At 36.9% G+C, this 15,743-nt stretch overlaps 1 protein-coding gene across 2 annotated transcripts in view; it reads right to left on the reverse strand.

Annotated features, from left to right (window-relative positions):
- LOC131061499 (uncharacterized) overlaps positions 1 to 15,743 on the reverse strand; it is a 167,759-nt gene that overhangs the window by 62,126 nt on the left and 89,890 nt on the right. For both annotated transcript variants that reach the window (XM_057995208.1, XM_057995207.1), the window contains exon 5: positions 6,739 to 6,808. In XM_057995208.1, coding sequence (XP_057851191.1) covers positions 6,739 to 6,808 — 70 coding nt within the window. The remainder of the gene's footprint in view (positions 1 to 6,738; positions 6,809 to 15,743) is intronic.

The raw sequence follows: 15,743 nt of genomic DNA on the forward strand, positions 1-15,743 counted from the left end.
CTCCCCCCGAATCTACTCAAGATTTTTGTAGAATGACTTAAGAAGCAGGCGCTATTTGTTAGATGGAACGGGTTTAATGGGGCGCAAGAGGAGATATTAGCATGGTGGAGAGCAACATTTCCAGGCAAGTTAAGCATTAGACCTTTACAAAATGATTACTTCCTAATAGAATGTATTGATGGAAAGATGAAAATGGATTTAATGTATGGATCGCCTGTTTTTTTCAAAGGATGTAGTATCAGTAGGATTAACTAGAATCCTAGTTATGATCCTAGAAAACATCAATATGTCAAAAAACATATTTGGATAAGTTTGGTAGGTCTCTCGTTTGAGTTTTGGCATTTGGATGCCCTAATCAAAATAGGGGATGCATTGGGCACATGTTTAGGGGTAGAGGAAGATTCTCTGAATGGAAATTGTGGGGACGTAGCTAACTTACTAGTAGAAGTTGATGCTAACATAGGTATCTATCATAACATAGAAATCCTATCGGAACTAGGCAAATGGACCCAAAGAATAGAAATTTTGGAGGGAATATCAGGAAAGTGTCTATTAAGGGAGAACGTGAATGAAGGGTTCTCTATGCAGATAGAAGGGGCAAAGAATCCCAAAACACTATGAGTAAATAATGGAGAGAAAGAAGTCTCATCAGTATATGGTAGGAGTTTGACTACTGGAGAAGAGCTCAGTTGTCAAAGGGTAGGTAAAGGATACATAAATGCTCCAGTTACAAATAAGATGGATCAAGGGACTAATGAATCTCCTCATGAACAACAAACAATGGAGTCAACTCCATCCAGTTTTGAGTCGGGGAGGGGGGGAGGGGTGTGAATAGCCCACGCATAGAAACAACGTCAGAAGAGATAAACGAAGTGGATCCAGGATCAAACATATCTCAACTTAGGAGAAATGAAGATGAGGTTTCTAAGGATCCTACACGTGGTGTTATTAGCATAACTCCATTGGAAGAACCAAACAAACTGAGGAAGGATAGTGAAGCTCTGAGTGAAGAAATCATTTCACAAATGAATATCCTCAAAAATTCAAATGAAAATGGATTGGACAGGGAGAATACATCATAAATTAAGGCAGTTCCTAAGTCAAATAATGAGATGAGGATGTCAGAAATGGTTGAAGCAGTGGAGGAGACAATCCCTTAAACATGTTGGGTGCCTCCAGAGCTGGAGATAGTGCTCCTGCAAGAAACTAAAATGAATAAGGAGGAAATAAAAATCTTTAAAAAGGGATTAGGCTTCTAGAGTGGTGTAGCTGTCCAAGCTGTTGGAGTGTCAGGGGGATTAGCTATTCTATGGAATCCCAAAAAAGTGGATGTGGATGTGATAGTGGAAAGCGATAACTGGATGGCTGGGTTAGTCAGAAGCTTCAGAGGGGAAACCAAATTCACAATTATTAACGTGTATGGCCCTACACAAACAAGAGAGAAAAAAGAACTTTGGAATAATATAGATGAACATTTGGTAAATATAGAATATCCTCACACTATAATAGGGGGATAATAGGGGGGATTTCAATGATATTCTTCACTTATCCAAAAAAAATGGTGGGATTCAGAGGGAGCTTCGAACACAAGTTGATTTTAGGGAGTGATTCAATAGGAACAAGTTGATAGACATCAAATGTGGGAATGGAACCTTCACATGGACCAATCGTCACAGAGGTTTTAGCAATATAGCAAAGAAACTAGATAGATTTTTTTTCAAAGAGGATCTGCTATCTTTTAAAGGAGAAATGACTTCTACAATTGAGACACAGGCTGGGTCAAACCATTATCTAGTTGTTCTAGACATTGTTGAGGAACAAAGACCTTTATGTAGCCCTTTCAAATTTGAAAACATGTGGATGAAACAAGAAGGCTTTTTTGACCTCATTGATAACTGGTGGAAAGAAAAAACTTTTATAGGATCAAAACTTTTTTGTTTTGTTTCCAAAATAAAAGCTATAAAAGCAAAATTACTCAAGTGGAACAGAGAGAAATTACAAAATATCTTCTCAAAAAAGAAGTGGAGGAGAAGCTGAGGTTGATCTCTGAAGAGGTGATTAAACGTGGTATGAACACATGTATTTGATAAAGAGCGTGTGCCCTTGGCTGAGTATCAGGTCCTTTTATCTAAGGAGAAATTTTTTTGGAGACAGAAGTCCAGAGAAACATGGTCAGAGGTGGGAGACAGCAATTCAAAATTTTTCCATGCCAGTACTAAGGTCAGGAGGGGTGTGAATAGGATTTTAAGAATCACTAGAGAGGGAGGAGTGATACATAAATCAGAAGACATATCAAATGAAAGTGTCAAATACTTTACAGCATTACTCAATGATTGGAAAGGTTCCAATTGGGAGGATCAAGTAGAAATCTAACATCCCCAATATGATATCTGAGATCCAAAACCAAAAACTAAATTCCAAGTTTTTGGAGGCAGAAATTCATATAGCACTTTTTCAGCTACACCCAATAAAAGCCCCAGGCCTATATGGTTTTCCAGCAGGGTTCTATCAGAAATGTTGGCATATCATTGGGCATGAAATGGTGGAAGCCTTAGAGGCGGCTAGAAATGGGGGGAAATTTTTAAAGGAGATTAATAATACATTTATCGTTATGATACCTAAGAAGGAAAACATTAAGATTTTGCAGATTTCAGACCAATCTTGCATTGCAATGCTATTAATAAGGTTATGGTCAAATCATTGCCAAATAGACTAAAACTAGTCCTTCCACAAATCATTTATGAGGAGCAATCAAGTTTTGTCCTCGGGAGATCCATCTTAGATGGTATTATTATAGCACAAGGCAATTCATTCTATCCAAACCAGGAAAGTTCCGAGTATGCTCATTAAATTGGATATAAAGAAGGCTTATGACAAGGTAGACTGGAGGTTTATCTATAAGTGTTTAGAAGCATTTGGCTTCAACAAACAATGGGTAGATCTTATTTTCTATTGCATATCTACCCAAAAAATTTCAGTTATCACTAATGGAACTCCAGTGGGGTATTTTGAGGCTTCTAGGGGGCTCATACAAGGAGATCCAATATCCCACTTCCTGTTTATTATTATGGCAGAGGCTTTGGGCAGGAATATCCAACATGCTCAACAGGTTGGGAAGATTAAAGGGATTAGTATTACTAGGGATATTGCTATGGCAACCCACCAACAATTTGCAGACGACACCATGTTAATGGCCAAGGGAAACCCACAGAAGCATCCAATTTTAAACTCATTTTGGATAAATAATCCAGGCATTCTTCTTTCTTCAGCCCTAGGAGGAGGCCCATATTATAAGAATTCTGAATTTTCATAAAGGTAAACTTCCTTGCACATATCTTGGTCTCCCCCTTCAGAGTGGCATCAGACCAATTAACTTGAAGGAGCCCTTTAAAGAGAAAATGGATAAAAAACTCTCCTCCTGGAAGGGTGGATGGTTGACTTGGGCAGGCTGAGTAGTCATGTTAAAGGCAGTGATTTCAGCATTACCTATTTATTTGATGTCATGTTTAGTACTACCAGTAGGGGTGGCTGAGAAGATCAACAAATGCATGAAGCAGTTCTTTTGGCAAGGTTTAAAGGAGAAAAAGAAGATGGCTATGATAGCATAGGATTCTATTTGTAAACCCAAAGAATTTGGAGGTGTGGGTGTTAGGAATCAACTTTGGCAGAACAAGGCTTTAGGAGCTAAACTGGTGTGGAAACTTTATGAACAACCGCATCTCAAATGGGTTAAAATTCTTAAGCGTAAATACCTTATGGGTGAGGATCAGACTGCTATCTTTAGGACAAAATTTCCTCTGAAAGGTTCTAGAATTTGGAACTTTATCCTATCCCATAGGGCACCTAATTATGAAAAATCTCACTTAGGATGTAGCAGAAGGAGCCAAGGCCAGATTCTGGGATGACTCATGCGGTGGAAAATCCATGATGAACTTTGAAAGACTTCAAGAAACTTTGGAACAAAGGTGGGGTCTTTATGTAAAGAACTATGTGAATTTTGACACTGAAGGGCGAGCGGTTGGATGGGTTTGGAAAGTCCTACAAGATAGGGCAGACCTCAAAGCTGACATTAGTCAACTGAATGATATATTGAAGAGCAGAAATTTGGTTTTTAGAGCTTCGCAGGACAGATTGGTTTGGACGAGAGAAAAATCAGGAGTATACTTGGCTAAAGATGGATATAGGGCCCTAATAGGTCAGCAAGAGTGCAGACTCTCAGATTTACCTATGAAACTATGTTGGAACAGTGATTGTCTACTGAAAGCAGGCATTTTTACATGGGCAATGCTAAAGGGCAGAGTCCTTACAGCTGCATGGTTAAAGAAAATTGGGTTTAGTAGACCTTCAAAATGTGTGTTATGCGAGAAAGAAGAGGAAACCATTGATCATTTATTCTTACAATGTCCATATACCATAATGTTGGCAATGGCTGTGTGCGAAGCTAGGGTGGTCAACTGCTCTCCAAGCAGACATTTTAAGTCTTTTCGAGAGTTGGCCTACCTTGAATAGGACTGGACTTTTCAGTGGATTATGGATAACCAGCCCTTCACTTCTGACATGGGAAGTGTGGAAAGAAAGAAACAGAAGGATCTTCAAAGAAGAAAGAATGGCTGAAGGTGCTCTCCCCAATAAGATTGAATCAGCTATTGTAGAAGTAGTGAACAGCAGGAATGAAAGACAAAATGTCAAGAAAAAGAGTTTTTCTAGTTGGGATGGTCAAGTGAGAGGAAAGTGGAGGGGTCTTAAAACTCCAAAATTTATTGGAATAGGTGGAGAAGATAGTATGCAAGCAAGAATCAGATGTGTTTGGATGCCTCCTCAAGAAGGTTGGTTTAAATTAAATTCTGATGGAGCTGCTAGGGGGAATCTAGGAATCTCGGGGGCAAGGTGTGTTATTAATTGTTAGGATGGGAAGAAGATTTCCAATTTGGCAGTCCCACTAGACATTGGTTCTAATGATCAAGCAGAATTCCAAGCATTACTAATTGCACTGAAAAGTGCAAAGATCTAGGAATCCGAAGATTAGAGATTCAAGGCGATTCGGCTATAACAATCAACGCACTGAGGAGAGAGGAAACCCCTAATTGGAAGTTAAGTGCATTGCTTGGAAGAGCTTTGAATATAATAAAAAAATTGAAGCTATCACTTTTAACCATATATATAGAGAAGGCAATCAGATGGCTGATGATCTCGCCAATAGGGCAGCTGATGGGCTTAAGTTAGATGACTATATTGTCATTTAACAATTGTCCTAAATTTTCGGGTGTATTAATGCTCAGTGGTTTTCTAAGAGGTGCCTCCAATTCTATTTAATACTTACTTGTTTAGGCAGTAATGTTTTTTAACCCGGTCCCTGAGTGGTGGGTCAGGATGGTCCACGAGGGCAATGTCGATTATACATGTCAGCATCCACAAAAGATGTGTTGGATGGTGGGCCTGACATTATCAATGCTACCATCCAATGGAGCAATAAATGTTTCTCTAAGTGCTGGCGGAGAGGACAGGGAGTTCAAATTTAGTGGCAGATATTGTTAAGATTTAGCACGCAGGTGGAGCTATAGCATTTATGAGGCTTAGTGGAAACTTCTTGAGCAAGCTAAAAATATGATTATATATCTAGAAATCCCGGCTAAAAGTCATCATTTCAGCCCTTGTTCAGAATTACTTTTGCTTCCTCGTCTTGTAGGTGGTAGCGGAATTTTCTGAGGTAAATGGATTCCAACATCAGATTGGTGGTGGCTAAAAGGCAAATGGCCTACTTGGGGGTCATAACAGATAAAAGGCTACTAGTAGTCACTAAGTTTTCACATGCTCTGTTTCTTCATGCTTTGCAGGAAATACTGTGCATAGAATTTCTTATTGCTACACATTGATATCGGGTTAATACTAACATACCAGCTCAGTTTCTTGCCACAATCTTGATGATTGCGGAACCGAAGATTGAAAGTCATATTCTATGCAAGAGAATATTCCGAGAAGAGTTCCTGGGAGATTTGGACACAGTTATGTAGGAGATTGATATCAAATGCACAATACCATGTCCGAAAGATTATGGTGTGATTGAGAGAGATGGGAAGCCAGTGAGTCGCCTCCTGATTCTGGTTATTGGGAACGAAGATCTCTGGGAGATTAGAAAGCCCCCTATTCGCACAAACTTGGACTTTCTCAAACGCCTTATGGGTTTTGCCGAGGATGGGTTGCTAGTGGCTCCAATTGGTGATGCGGTGAATGAGTAGGAGGGGTGGGTGAAATACTACAAGAGGATCCAAGGACTCAAAGCCGATGATGACATCTCTGATAGTGAGAGTCCGTCCTCAGAGTAAGATTGGTGTTTTCTGGAATGATCTCTTTTGTAATGATGTATACTTAGTTGGTTTTTCGCCACATTTTGTTGTCGATAGCGAGATAGTAGTGATGTAATTTCCATACTTTATAATGGATATAGTCATGATAGAATTTAAGGGTTTTTTGCAGAGGATGGCTCTGAAATTCTAGTCCTAGATATGTCTTAATATTATGCCCATTAGGACAGGTGGGGGTCCTGGAGATTCAGAAATGTGGTCGAAATATGGAGTTATTCTGGTCATGTATGTGGTTTATGGGGTTATCTCTAGCTGGGATTGGCATAGCCGGTTTTTGATACATGAAAGCTATATGTATGTTTTCAAATATTTTAATACAATCCTTGGCTTAGGCCTTTTAATGAGCAAAAAAAAAACATATGCATATTCACTTTACCTTGGACTTTAAATGCTTCTGCAAGAACTTTCTGGCCTGTTCCAAAAGCAGTTCCTGATTTATTCATTTCCTGTTTCATATATAGGGAAACACACAATATATAATGAATAGATGACATCAAAAATAAAGATTAAACATTGTATAAAATTCAAATTTGATTCTCAATCTTCAATGTTCATTTATTCAGGAATAACAAGTAAAAAATACATATTTCATTGTTTTCAACACAACAAAAGGCCCCAAGCCTACAAAGTCGCTCATCCTAATGAAGTGAAATATCCCTGGCTTACTTTCAACAGAATTTCTATTTTCTTCCAGAATTAACATACATTCAAACTTCATGCAATGAAAACAATTGATTTTCAAACTTAATGCAGATCAAGCACTCAGCAGTTTAGAACGCCAATATACTTTGATTTTATTCTCAGTGAAATTAAGGTGAAATTCAGGAATACAAGTTTCCAGATCTAGACAAGCTTACATTAGAATAACGATACAATTCTTAGAGTGCATGGATAGAGAGGTACAAGCGATTCATTGGCATTGAAAAATCTTGTTATCATACCCCTTTCCAGCTATCCCACAATAGATATAAGCCTCCAACTCAAAAATCTCCCGACTGGACTCTTTGGAACTACGATTCCTTTTAGACACAAACTTGATGCACCAGATCAAGTATATACACTTGAACAGTTCCTCGCGCAAAATCATATAGTCTCAATATCCATGTGAGACATCCTGCTCTTCATCGCACCTAGAGTCAACCAAGAGAAAAATCGCCTTTCATAATATCTTCATTGCTCAATGCCTTTGTATGAGGTATCAAGGGGAATTATGGACTCCAGAAATATATGCCACTCCAATCGTGTGCCAAGGTTAATGGAGTTGGACCCAAAAAGAGGAAGACTTCCAAAAGAACTTAAGCCAATATAGATACTTCGCCTAATTATGCCAATTGCTTCATATTCACGGCATGAGACTCTCCACAAGTGACAAACTATCTTTAGAAGTCGTATATTATATTCACAGTTATTCGGACTCCTAATGTTGCGTTCTGCTTCAAAGAATTGTCACGGAAATATTATTTCCTATTCTGCCATTATTGTCATAACCCTTAATTGAATAGGCTTCTTTATGTCTTCTGCCATAGTCAATTTATGACTTCATCATTTGCCAGGATACCAATCCCACAGCTTATAACATCAATTGCCAATATAATTATATTTCTCGACGAAGCTCACACCCAAGCAGCTTAGTCACAGGTCAGATACGAACAAGAACACACCAAATAAGCCAAGCCCCAAATATAAAATTATATTCCTTTTGAATCGATCCTTTTCAATATTAAGCTTCCAACAAATATAAATTTTCCCACAAAGCCTATATTATTCAGAATAGAATAACATTATTTTCTCAATTTAGAAATAGAAGCAATTATCTTTCTTTTTGAAACAAACCCTTACAAATTTGTCTTCAATGGAGACTTGACAAATTTGGCTCAAATTTAGACTGTCACGAATCCTCCTCTTAGGAAGAACTAGGTTTTCATCCAGCCCTTTTGTCAAACTCTTGAAGGTTTCCGTCTCCAAAAATTATAAGTCGTTTATCAAATTCCAACATCCCCTTGCTAGAACCCCAAGACCACCATATAAAGCCCTCCAGGAAGTATCTAGAAGATAGGTTGACTTGGAGAAATATATTTAATAAAGAGACAAAACAATATTTTATTATTTTATTGTTAATAAATTAATTAATATTTTTTTTTTGCTCGGTAATAAATTAATTAATATTAAGTCGTTATTTAAATATTTTATTTATTTTTGACAACTTAATAAAAATCAATTTAATTAATTGTCACTTTCAAATTCAAAACATTACATGAAGAACCACATTGTGGTTAGAAACATCAATACGTCTTCAACTTATGTTTATGCAATTTTATCCAAAAGCTAATGTTTGAACAGCTGCTTTATGTCTATAGAGATGCCCAATGTCAATATCATTAGAAAGATTTCTACATTGATATCATAACTGCCTGCAAAAATAACAATCTTCTGAAAGCAAGACATTATAATGAAAATCTCAGGAAGCTTTTCTCTTCTCCTTTAAAATGCCTTATATCAAACCTATTTCTATGTTGATGAATAGTAACCTCCAAATGATCTTGATTTTGCTTTAGTTCTTTTCTAAGATAGATACAGTCCCAGTAATTTTATTTTTTTTCAAGACTATAATGGTGTTGATAGTTCCACGTGTACCTTAAAATGAACTGTTTGGTGTTCTCATTTGTCCCTTTGAGGACAACATATACAGAACAGCATGTAAGGAAAACCTTTCTTCAAATTAGATGGGGAAGCTCCCTTAAATCAAAATACTAAACTAAACCTTAGAACCAATGGGGAAAACAATAAAATTTGAATTTTACAATACACAAAAAATAGTTTTGGTACTTTCAGCATGCTAGCCGAACGAACAAAAGAAAATCCGTGTTTTTTTTCTCGTGTACGAGCACATGACTAATCAGCACTTCTACCCATGGACAAGAAATTTATATCCTCTTTACTAACACAAGTGACCTAATCTATGACAGCTAACACATGCTCAATGTTTCTGGCTAAAAGCAAAGACCAAAAGAACATGAATACAACACTAGGATTGAACTCAATTGAAATTAATAAATCGAATAATGGAAATAGCATACAAAGCTACAACAACCACATTAATGAAAACTGTAACAAAAAGCCTCCTATAAACTTGCTGAAAACCCTGCTGAAACTGAAAGTAAACACAAAGAGACTTCAATAGAGCTTGGAAAGAATGGAGGAATGAAAGAAAAACATCCAATGCTTTTATGGATGAAGCTTTCTTATTTTTAATCTCACAAACACTCCTCTAGAGCAGATTTAGTCTTCATAACCTTGCTGACTTGCTTTCCATGAAATTTGTCAAAAACAATGGAGAGGAGCGCTCCAATGGTCGAAGTGTCAACTTTTTGCATTTGACAAAACTTGGTCTTCCTTTGGAGAGGAGCGCTCCAATCCATAGCCTGTCCTTTTTACTTATTGTCTCAGTAAAAGGGGGTGCTCATTTTCACTTGAAGACTTGAAGTAACTTTTATTCTAGTCAAAGTTGCATGGACACAGATACAGATGTGAATACAGATGCGGTATCGGATACAGATACGGCCATTTTTTGAGACCCCCAATATGGATATGGCTGGATACAACATTCATAAAAAACATATACAAATATATTTAACACAATTTTCTAAGTTATTTTAGGAGATTTTTCATTACTTCAAAAGTAATATAGACACATAATTGCTACAGAAATAGTTATAAGTTGATTTAACAATTTACAATATGCAAAAATAGTATAACATAGTATTTGGCTCAGTTGGAAATCAAGGTTTTTGGGTATGCATGGGTACAGTATCACATGTATCCGAGCTGTATCGGATACGTATCCGTTTCGGAAACGGGGATATGTGCACCCAAGGAGGGACACAGGAGTTTCCAGCTACTCTGGTTCTAGTTTTATGCTGACACTAGGCAACTTCTGGTCAAGAGCACATTTTTTCACTTATTTCCCAGTAAGTGTGTTTTTAACTTGAGATTGGAACATTTATCTACAACTGAATACATTTTTGATTTAATGTCTGTTTTTTTGTGTTATGTTCTTAAGTTGACATTGGATAACTTATGATAAGAACTGCAGTTTTTCATTTATTGTTCCTCTTTTTATTAAACTTCACTTAAAAACATTGTTCCTAGTTCACTGGTATGTAGCCTCGGATCTGGGTCCAGTTGAAACCAAGTTCGTGATTCAAGTCAACCCATCTACAAATTTGGACAAGGGGCAGGATATTGACTATGGGTTACTCCTAGACAAACCTAAACAGAACCCAGCAAAACTGTGATAAACCTAGAGTGAACCTGTCACATCTTAGACAAGAAAAAATGCTTTTTCAATCATTTTTGGTAGTTGACTTTGACTACAGTGACCAAAATAAATCCTTACTCTAAAAGTGATTTTTAAAGCATTTGAAAGACTAAAACAAACTACTTTTACCTTATTGTGAATGCAAGAATGGCAAAAACACAAAATCCATTCATTCTTGCTCAACTTTTTTCATTTTTTCCATCACATTAATAGATTTGAAGATGAGTGTTCCATAAACAGACAACTTTTACCTTATTGTGAATGCAAAAACACAAAATCCATTCATTCTAGCTCAACTTTTTTCATTTTTCCTATCAAAAAAATAGACTTGAAGATCAATGTTCCATGGTGCTGCATCCCTGCCTAAAACTTACTTTTTCAATAAATAATTGATAGACAATAGATTTTTGTTCATATTTGAAACAACCCTAACATCATTTACCATGAATTTTATTGCATCATTGAGAACAATCTGAGCATCCCTATGTATTCTTCTACATGTATTCAACCATCACCCACAAAAATAAACTTTACATACTAGTCTTTGCAAGTAAAATTTTAAGATGCAATAGAATGAAAGAACCAAAAATTGGTTGCATTAATTTTAAGTTTTATCTCAGGAAGACACCATAAAAGCATAATCTCTCTCCAAACTCTACCTCAATTCCCACACTACTCCAAGCACAGAGCTTCTCATAAGATTATTCATACTGTCATTTTCAGCATTCCTTTTTTATTAGACCAAACTTATTGTTGTCCTCATTTTTGAATTTTCAAAAATGTGACAACCCCTTCAAATTTTTGCCCAAAATGTGTCATTTTGTCTCTAATGCACATTTTACGAGGTGAAAAACTCACATTTGTTAGTATCAAATCATCAGGGGGTGTCTTTGCCATTGTTGTCCAAGTTTTGGTGAGTTTTGGCCTTCATTTTCCTATCTTTTTCTTCAATTTCAGGTTTCAGAGCAGTCATTCCAAGTAGAAGATTTTTGCTTGCAATTTGAGATTTTGAGGCTCTCAGGCACGCTTTTCAAGGTGGAAAGTCTACATTTATTGATGGTAAATCAATAATGAGTTTATCTTCCATCTTTGTGAAAATTTTGGTTACTTTTGGCCTTCATTTTGGCCATTTTCTGTGCAATTTCGGGTTTCAGAGCAGTCACTGCAAGTGGGGGTCTTTTTGATGTCATTGCAAGTTAACTTATTGCAAGTGCGGATCTTTTTGATGTCATTGCAAGTTGAAGGGGCTTTTTGAAGCTATTACAAGTGACTTTTTTCTTATTACTTGTAATGGGATTCTTAAAACCCGATTTTAAGTCTTGGGGGGTCTTAAGATTGCAAGTGCAAGTGAAACATATTCACTTGCAGTCGGGTCTTAGGTCTCTAAGGCCAGACTACAAGTAAGTATGTTCATTTTTATTACTTGTAACAGGTGTAAAATAACCCGATTACATTTAAGTTATTTTTAAGTTGCTTTTACTTGTTTTCAGGTTTGTATAATCTGATTACAAGTATTCTTTGTTATTTCTTCCCCATCTATCGCCTAAGTGCAATCGGGTCATCCCTCTTCAAACGCAAGTCTTTGAATGCAAAATACTTGTAGTCGGGTCTTTAGTGATGTATTATCTTAAGAATCAGGTCTTATTGTTGCAAGTGCAAGTTTTTATATGCAAACATACTTGCAGTCGGGTCTCCAAGACCCGACTACAAGTATGCCTTTTGCATTTTATTCTCCCCCATAGTGCTTAAAATCTGTTCTCATGAAGATGGTTACAAGTTGTGTCTTCAAGTCTTTGTAACTCAACTTGCAGTCGGGCCTTGAGGACCCGACTACAAGTATAAAGCATAATGTTTTACCCCCCCGTGCACACTTGCAATCGGGTCTCCAAGACCCCACTGCAAGTATAAAAATTGTCAATACACCTTAACTTGGTGAACTTGTCCTATTTGCAGCCATATCCTTCCATGCTCTAGTGTTTTCCAAGAAGTTATATTGCATGTTGGTTACTTGTAGTCGGATCTTCAAGACCCGATTACAAGTGGAAGAGTAAAAGTTTTTCTCTACATTGCACTTGCAGTCAGCCTCCCAGAACCCGAAATTGGTCTAAAATGCAGTCAAAAACACTTGAAAATGAGTCTTAAAGGTCCAATTACAAGTGCAAACTTGTAGTTACCCATCACACATATGAAGTTGCATGTTTGTTCTCCACAATTGCAAGTCAATGCTCTTGTTTTTCCACACATGTAATGCAGTTCTCAAAACCCGAAATTCACTTGTGAGCCCATTTTTGCATCAATTTATCTCTTCCCTTGTCAGTCTTGTTTGCACACACGATCTATCAAACCAACAAATCAAGGCATGGGCATTGTTTTATAACAATATCATCTTGAATAAGGTGTTATGGGTTCTTCATCAATGAACAAAAGAAGAAGAGATACAACAGCAATTCATGGATGCAAATTATAGAATGCTTTGAAGACGGAGATGGCCATGACATGAAAAGAAGGCAGCCCTTTCCCTCTTGAAGAAATGGTACTACCCCAAGAATGTGAAAGGTTGTAGTTCACTGGTTGAGGATGCAAGTTCTTGTTCCGATTCAAGATGTCATTTATCTCGATCATAGAGTGTCTTGTAGCGGCATGAAGATTTTCAAAATAGAGGATGATGTAGATAGAGTCGTGTCTTGGACACTTAGTTTCAATTATGCATTTGTAATTTTGTTTTGACAAATTACATGTGAAAACAAATTTTGTAATTGCAAGTATTGCTTTCACTTGCATTTTTGTAAAATGTAATTACATGTAAAGCAACTACAAGTTGAGTTCAATTAGGACTATAGTTGGAATAAGTCACGGTGGTTGAGAGAATTTCTCAAGTTAGTTGGGATCCTCCCACCTTTTTCTCAAGGCTCCTCTCCTATAAATAATTGAGGGGGTCTATTGTAATCAATATCTTTTGGCAATGCAACAAGACTCGGCTAGTTTATATGTACACTCTAAAACTTTGAGCTTAGACGTAAATCAAATTGCTTTCAATAAAAGAGGCAAGTTGTGTTGAGACTTTGGGCCAATTCAAGTTGTTATGTGATGACATTTTCTGGAGTTGATTGTGATTTTTGTTCTATCGTTCAAGAGGAATTCAAGCTCAATCTTGCAGACTTTGAGCTATTTATTGTGTTTGGAATTTTAGATTAGTTTTCAGATTTGATACTGCAGACCTTGAGCTGCTTGTCACGTTTGAAACTATTGTACCATGCTCAAGCAAAGGAGGTAAATTGCAGACTTTGCGCTACTTTTATTTTCTATGTTTGTGCATAAGAGGTGCATTATGTAGTTAGACTTTGAGTTGCTACATACTGTGCTTGGTTACCAAAAAATCATCTAAAAAGGTTGATAGGAGAGTAAATAGTTGAAGATTTTGAGCTTTCTTTCTCATAGTTTTAAAACTCATGGGACTCGCCAAGACTCGCGAGTCCATTGGCGGGCCGAGTCGACTCGCCAAGGACTCGCGAGCCAAGTCCTGGCAAGTCCTTCCCAAGGACTCACGAGTTTATTGAGTGGACTCACGCAAGTCTTTCACTCAAACTCGCAAGTCTTTCACTTGGACTCACGCCATTCACTGAACACACCCAGCCACAATTTTAAGTGCTTTTTTTTTTACCTTTTTCACTCATTTGGCATTGTTGCTTGCTGAAAACAGGTTTGTAGGATTTGAAGGAGGAGAAGAATCAAGATTAAAACAGCTTCGTTCTCTTCATCAGAATATATACATGAAATATAACATTTAAGTTATATTTCATGTATATATTGGCAGGATGTTTGAGAGTGGTTTTAGATCTCTAGGAGTTATAATGCAAATTCTTGGTTTTAGAAGATCTTTTAAATTTTCAAACACAATCAAAATTGATTAATCAGTAGGCTCCTATTAGCATTCTCTCACTCTCTCTATCTCACTCACTTTATCTGACTCGAATTTTAGACCTATCTCTCTCCCTATCACTCTTCCTCTATCCCCTCTCTCTACCACTCTCTATCTTACTCTCTCCTCTCTCCCCCAAGATCTATACCTATTTCTCTACCCCTCACTCTCTCACCCTTAGACCCCAATAAGTGGTGCTACCCTCAACCTAATTTTGGCAAGCTAAAGAACCCACATCGGACTCCTAGAACTAGACCCTCTAGTTCTATCTCTCCCTTGGTTTTCACTAGAGCTGGAAAGAGGAAGATGTAGTCCTCTCTATAGTTTGTTCATTGTTGTTTTTCACATTTGGACATATCATTATATGTAATTTTGTAAACATTTATAAACTTATGCTGCTATTATACATTTTAAAGTTTGAAACTAGGAGTATGAATGATGAAATTTCAAATATTGAGTGTTTGTAGATCATATGACATGTGTAATGTTTCAATTATGGCTCTTATGTTCTCTAAATGCGTTTATTTCTTTATGTTTTTTTTTTTAACTACGGTTTGTTTTTTTTGCTGACTCCTTGCAGAGTCTTTCGCGAGTTTTTCACGAGTTTGAGTCCGAGTACAATTTTTTGGTTTGCCGAGTCTTTCGAGAGTTTTCACAAGTCTGAGTCCGAGCACAATTTTTTGGTTTGCCGAGTCCGTGGCGAGTCCGAATTTTAAAACTTTGTTCTTTCTGTTTTCCTGTCCCGGAGAAGCAACGGAGGACTTTGTGCCTTTATGGAAACTTTGCTTCTTTATTTAATTTACTTCATTAATCATTTGTGCTTTCAGCTGTGATTCTTTTTTGAAAGAAGAGAAAAGATTAAGTGTCTTTTTCTGAAAAAAGAGAACAAGACAGAGTTTCACCCAATTTTAGAGTAGATTTAGAGTTAGATTTTATTTCTGAATTGTTAAAGTAGAAAGCAAAGGGGGAGCCTTCCATAAATTAGAAGAGTTTTATACTCACACACTATGGATGAAACCACAATTTGAACATCTTACTAGGTGTACAAAATTTTCAACTAACACTTCTAACAGTAATAACACTTGACTTTGTGTTTGGACTATCAAAAATTGAAGTCTTCTTCACTTTGCCCTTATTTTGTGCA

Source organism: Cryptomeria japonica, chromosome 8, assembly GCF_030272615.1.
Source record: "Cryptomeria japonica chromosome 8, Sugi_1.0, whole genome shotgun sequence".
In the NCBI taxonomy this organism is placed as follows: domain Eukaryota; kingdom Viridiplantae; phylum Streptophyta; class Pinopsida; order Cupressales; family Cupressaceae; genus Cryptomeria; species Cryptomeria japonica.